Here is a 6,707-nt window from a genome sequence, read left to right on the forward strand (position 1 = left end):
TGGTATAATTCAGTCGATCTTGGGAGGAGTGTCTTTTGGGATATGAAGAATCGTCTTCCTCGAAGCATCTCACTGTCCCACTCACCATCTTCTTGTTTTTGGTGTATGTTATCCATGCCTTAAACAATGTTTTTCATGATTACTTAAATTAGGAATACATTGAATGTTTAACTATTATTTAAGAAACAATTTTAAGATTACAAGTCTGCACATTACAAAGGCAATGGAGGATGGAAGTTTTGAAGGGCTTGTGGATCCACGTTTAGAAGAGATTTATGACAAGCAACTAATGGCTTGTATGGTGACTTGTGTTGCATTTAGCATAAGGCACTCAACAAAAAGGTGTCAAAAAATGAGTCAGATAATTAATAATATCTCTATATATTTCACTTTCCTCCTATTTTAAATAATTAATTTGTCACATGTTATTTTTTCTTTCTCTCTTTTCTAATTGTTGTTGTTTATATTGATGGAAGAGGGCCAAGCACAACCTCACAAGAAAGACAAGAGCCAAGACATAAGCATCCAAAGACAAACCAAGAGCGTCTAGGCCAATGGAGGAAGCGTCTAGGCCCATGGGAGGAACGTCTAAGCCAATGGAGGAAGCGTCTAGGCCAATGGAGAAAGCGTCTAGACCAATGTGAATCCAAGAAAGATTTGTGTAAGATACATGGACGGCCCATTAAGGGTAGCATGGTATTAATTGTGGTGTAAATAGCACACATGGTTTCATAAGGACTTAACCTAGATTTGTTAAGATTTGGTGTGTTTTCTAGAAGGAATCTTTAGGCTAGGGCCGGCCATGTGCCTTTAGTCTTGGATGTAATTTGCATTTCATTTTGGTAGCATTAGGGTTGCATTATGGTCCTCCTTAGCCTATAAAAGGAGGAGCCTACACCTTGTATTTTCAAGTTTATTGTGAGTAAAGTTATACTGCCATTTTGTGCCAAGCTTTGCTTCTCCTAGAATTCTAGGCTCTAAACTTCATCTCCTTCACCTCTCCTTGGGTTGGCCGAACCTCCCTAGCATCATACACATCATGCACCTTCAAGATCAACACCACTCTTAGGAGGATCTTGCTTACACACCTTCATAGCTTCCGCACCCCTTTTCCTTACATGATTCAAGAAGACCTTCATGAAATGCCATCATATATAGTTTGAATAAGCTTTGTTTAACTTAAGTTATGATGGATGAATTAATGAATTAATTAGGTTGTGAGAGTACGGGAGGGTGATGTGTCGGTAAAAGTGCTTAAACCTTCCATCCCAATAAGTGAACAATCATCTGCTGAATATGCATTGCCATGAGGGTATGGGCTTTCATGCACACTCCTTAATTCATGCACACTCCTTGGATATATAATATTCTTTTCATTTATTTTTTAAAATTTGAAAATTAACTCTAAACATATTTTAATAAATTTCAGGCACCGGATGATGAAAGTCGTACTTCATCACTGAATCAGAATATTATTGGATCAAGTGGAGGCAACAAGACAAATTAGAATTAGGACTATGACATTAGTTGTAATATATTCAAATAAAATTTACATTTTGGCAATTTAGTTTAATTGTTTTTTGGATTAGTTTGACATTATCAACTTTGTTATCTTAATGAATGAATAAAATCATTTCTTATTATTATATTTATCAATTTTAATTATATTATGAGGTATAATTTTATTATAAAATTAATTTATCTTATAATTTAATTATATTATGAAATTTAATTGTGTACCGAAATTTAATTATGAAATCAAATTATAAAACGAAATTCAATAAATTATTATAAATATTAAAAATTAAATTAAATTTATATTATATCGTATTAAGTGGCGGTTAAAACTGTCACTATTTACGTTAGAATTGGTGTACCCAGTTTTAAAATTACGACATTTATAACTGACGTCAATAACACACTTAAAACCGCCACTTTATACAATGCATAATATGGCGTCTGCTACAACGGTTCTTAATTGACCGCCACATTAAACTTTGTGGCGGCAAGAATTCTGGCGGTACGTGGTACCGCCACAAACGTATAATGCGGCGGTTAAAAACGCCAATTTTTACAAAAATAACCGCCGCATTATACACGTTTTTTTGTAGTGATAGATGATAACTTGAAACCTCTTCGATTTTGGAGAGACTGAGTTGCAGAGTTGAGTTGATCCAAGAAAGAATCTCATATCTGCCGACAAAGTAAGCCGCATCCATGATTCCAATGTTGGTCGCCATTTCTCTCTCTATCGTGGCGGACAGTGGCAGAGAGTTAACGCGTGAACGTGAGAGTGAGGAGAGGTAGGGTTCGCGGACAAAAGTTTCAAATCCTTGCGCATATCGGTGATGGCGAATAATGAAGGGCGCGATAGTAAGCACTGGGTTTAGGGTGCGCGAGTGAGTGAAGGTAAAGTACAGAGGTTTCATGAATCAGAGAGGGTTTCGTGTGGAGGATTTCGTGAGGAGGGTGGAGGCTTCGTGAGGATTTCATTAGGGTTTGTGTGTTTAACAGAGAGAAAAGGAAGAGAGAGGGAAGAGAGTTTCGGGGTTCTAGGAGTCAAGTTTTCAAAAATAATTGGAAATAATAAGGAATAGTGTATGGACGGAAGGAAAACGTGAGATTTTTATTTTGAATGATAATTATGGCGGTTCAAAATGACATATTTTGAAGGATAATTGTGGCGGTTAGTCAAATGTCGTATTATACGAAAATTTGTGGCGGTTATTAATAACCGCCGTATTAAAACTGCCACTTTATACACAATTTTTTGTAGTGTATAGTGTCGAAGAAGATTGTGAGCCTACAGAGGAATTTTTTATGGGATTGGGGGTCAGAAGGGAGGAAGATTGCATGGGTTGCTTGGGACAAGGTCTGAAAATTTAGGGAAGCGAGAGGGCTCGGTATTATTAATGTTAGGCGATTCAATCTGGCCTTACAGGGAAAATGGATTTGGCGTCTAAATTCGGACAAGGGAGGTTGTGGAGCGAGGTCATAGAATCTAAGTATGGTGGATGGAAAGGCCTAAAGGAACAACAGACTAATAATAGCAAAGTCTCTTTGTGGTGGAGCGATTTGACGAAGGTCTGAAATTTAGAGGAGCGGGGAGAGAAGTTTGAAGATTGTCTTAATTGGGAGGTTGGAAATGGAAGAGATTTTCGGTTTTGGACAAGCAATTGGGTAGTCTCTAGAGTCTTGAAAAGTAGATTTCCAAAGTTATTCTCTTTATCTGTGTTTAAGGAGGCAAATATATGTGATTGTGGACTATGGGTTAATGGGGTCTGGGAGTGAAACTTATGATGGAGAAGGGGTCTTTTTGCTTAGGAGGAGGACCAAGTAAGCCAACTTTTAGAGATGATTTCTAACAAGAGGCCCGAGAGTTTGGAAGGATAGTGAGACAATTGGGTTTTCAGTCAAGTCTTCTTATGGGTTGTTAAGTGGGGAGGGTGGCAAGGAAGATTAAGGTGCTTCCTTCATCCCATGTCACAGCTTGGAGAGTGATTGAAAATAAGGTGGCTTCTAAGGCAAATCTGGAGAAACGAGGGATAGGGATTGATAACAATCTTTGCTGCCTGTGCAGGATGTCAGAGAAGTCAACAAATCATTTGTTCTTCAGATGCAAAGTTGCTTGGTTACTTTGAAATCTTTGTTACGAATGGTTAGGTGTGAGTTCGGTTGATCTCATCGTTCCTGGGCAACATTTTGAACACTTCGAAATTCTGGACATGCCTACTTCAATTAATCTTATTATGGATAATATTTGGATAGCGTTGGTTAGCGAGATTTGGAGACATAGAAACAATTGATTATTTAAAGGTGGAGTGATTGATCATATTGAAGTGTTTTCCCTGACACAGGTTAAGGTTTGGTCTTGGATCGCTTCAAAGATACTGTTAGCGAGCTTCTCATTCTTTGACTGGTGTTTAGAACCATTGGTATGTATGTATTCAATTTAATGTCTCTTTAAGGGTTGATTCTTTATCTTTTGTTGTATAAGAAAATGTATTATTTATCCTTTTTCACTTTGTATGATGGTTGAATCACCCCTTAAGTGACCGATTTAATTTAATTGATTCTTGCTGATAAAAAAAAATCTTCTTTTTCACTCGTGAAAAAAATGTAAAACAAAACTGGCCCAAAAAAATCATGGAGGTGCAGAAGGAAGTTGTCTAATGGAAACACATTTGATTGAAGATTTTTTTGCTTTGACTATTTGTGTATCTTTCTCTTTGTGTGAGAATATATATATATATATATATATATATATATATATATTATTTATTTATTTTTATTTGAATATTAAATATTTAAACCTTTGGATGATGATGAGTTGAAAATTATATTAATACTGAAAAAGGTTTTAAATTTTGATGAGTATTATAATGATGAAATAATTGACGTATTTGTAGAAGATATATTATAAGAAGTAAAAAAAAAGGTATACACCACTATAAATTATTAAAAGATTATGTTATTTTCAAATATACCATCATTTCTAAATTTCATTGAGAATATTTCTAGCAGTTTCGATCTATTGTTGAAAGAAATGTTTTATTATAAAAAAAAGAACTTAAACATTTTTACATTAACTACTTTAGAAAAGATTAAATTAATAAATTTATCATCCCTTGTATTAAGAGTAAAATATAAAAAATAAAATTAATTAAAAAAATTGATCAATAATTTTATTATTGATAAAAGTAAGAGTTGACATGTCTTATTAAATTAAAACTCTAAATGTGATATTCACCTAATCTTCCAGTTTTCTAAAACAACGTTGAAATGTATGTCCCTAAATGTCAGTAAAAAAAATGGAGAAAATTTTGACTTCCTCTTCTCCAACTTGCTCTTATTTACAGTAAAAAAAATGGAGAAAATTTGTAGGTATATATATAATAGAGACGTGTTAGCAAAATATTAAGGGTAAATTATGTAAAAGAAAGAGACATATATAAGATTCAGGGTTCCTCAGAAAGAAGGATCAGTGAAAGATCCTTCAATTTCTCCTACTTTTTTTGCCTTAACATCTAAACTATTAGCTATTATTATTTGGTTTTGATGTTACTTTGTTGGGAGAACTTGTTTTGAAGCTCAAATAAGAGGGTCTCATTCTCTTTGTGAAGAAGAAGTGCTTGCTTTCTCAACTTCTCATTTTCCTCAATTATGCTTTGGTTCTTCATGTACAACTTCAAGTTTCTCATCTTCATTTCTTTCTTCAAAATCATCTTTTTCCTTCTTCTTTCTTCAACTTGTGCTCTCCTTCTGTATCAATATATATCATCAAAACACAAGGATCACAATATATAAATCTTACAAAACTAAGTTTAATAATATGCATGTTTTGGTTATTGAATTTGATGAAAAGAGCATGTAGACAATTTATCAAAATGACTCTGTAAGATTGGAAATTCTACGAAGTAATCTTGGAACTTTTTGTATTCATCTGTACTGCTTTTTTTAGATTATTAAGTGTTTTTTTATAAGGATTGAGATATTTTTAAAATGTTTTTTAATTTAATTTATTTATTTAGTAATAAAAAAATTGCATGTAACTTCTCTTAAATCACTATCACTTGATCATATATAACTAAATTTTTACTAAAAATGTTTAAGTATAACTATCTTTACTATAATGTGTAATGCTTAAAATTATGTGTCAATATTCATATTAGTGTGAAATATTCTTCATCAGATTAAACTTAACAAAAGCAAGGATCCTATTATGGTGTATGCTGACTTTTTTTTAATGTTGAATTTTTATTTAAAATATGTGAGATTTTTTTTAAGAATATTAAATAAGGATAAAACGTAGATGTAGTTTGATAGTATTTTCTATGATATCATTCCATCAACTTAAAATTTTATTTCAATATAATGCAAACACTTTATCATGCCAATTATTAAAATAAAATGTTAGTTTGTATTAAAGAACTACACAAGAAATTACATTTAAATTTTCTTTTTCTTTCTTTTTTCTCTCATGCATGTATAGGTGAGATCTTATTAAAATAATTACGAATATTCAAACAAAAAACAAGAATGAGATAATACAAGTGAGAGGATCCATCCCCCCAAAAGCAACCATGCATAGACAAATCAGGAAGAGACAAGAAAGAAAAACAGAGAGAATGAAACAAATAAGTACCTTTTATGGAGGCTCAAGCGAAGGTGGTGGTGTCTCTTGGAAGGGCATGGAGGTTGAAGAGCAAGAACAAGGGGATGATATGGTGTCTTTTCTGAAGAGAAAGAGCACATAGTTTATCTCTGAAAGAAGGTTGAGATATATATGTTTTGATTATTTGTAGCTGAAAGAAAATTATGGGAAAGGAAGTTGTGAAAGTGAAGCATTGGGGTTGAAGGGGTTTATATAGGCACAAAGGTGAGAAAGTAATTGATGTGAGAAACTAGAATTGAATTGAATTCAAGGGGAAAAAAGAGACATAGCTGTGGTTTTGTGTTTGTTTGTGGGGATGAGAGAGAGAGAGAGAGAGAGAGCAATGATGATGGAAGGAGTCATGATTACAAAGGGCAGCAATAGATGAGAAAATGGAGAAAAGAGGGTGGTGATGAAGAAAAATTGTTGTTCTCTTGATTCTTTAATTTCTTGGCTTCTTTGATTGCCTAGTTAGTCTATCAAACTCAAACTTGGGTAGTGGGTAACGTAGAGATGAGATATGAGAAGTGGACACAAAAATAAACTACTCCAC

General features: G+C 33.5%; 1 protein-coding gene across 1 annotated transcript; it reads right to left on the reverse strand.

Annotated features, from left to right (window-relative positions):
* Positions 1-4,906: 4,906 nt before the first annotated feature.
* On the reverse strand, positions 4,907-6,395 carry LOC150024747 (uncharacterized). The gene is made up of 2 exons (XM_090296216.1): positions 6,146-6,395; positions 4,907-5,262 (listed from the first exon to the last, which is right to left on the reverse strand). Exons 1-2 carry the CDS (start codon positions 6,253-6,255, stop codon positions 5,046-5,048), a joined length of 327 nt encoding a protein of 108 aa, XP_090152342.1. The 5' UTR covers positions 6,256-6,395; the 3' UTR covers positions 4,907-5,045.
* Between the last annotated feature and the right edge of the window lie 312 nt (positions 6,396-6,707).

Source organism: Phaseolus vulgaris, chromosome 10 (assembly GCF_051622355.1).
Source record: "Phaseolus vulgaris cultivar YP4 chromosome 10, ASM5162235v1, whole genome shotgun sequence".
Lineage (NCBI taxonomy): Eukaryota > Viridiplantae > Streptophyta > Magnoliopsida > Fabales > Fabaceae > Phaseolus > Phaseolus vulgaris.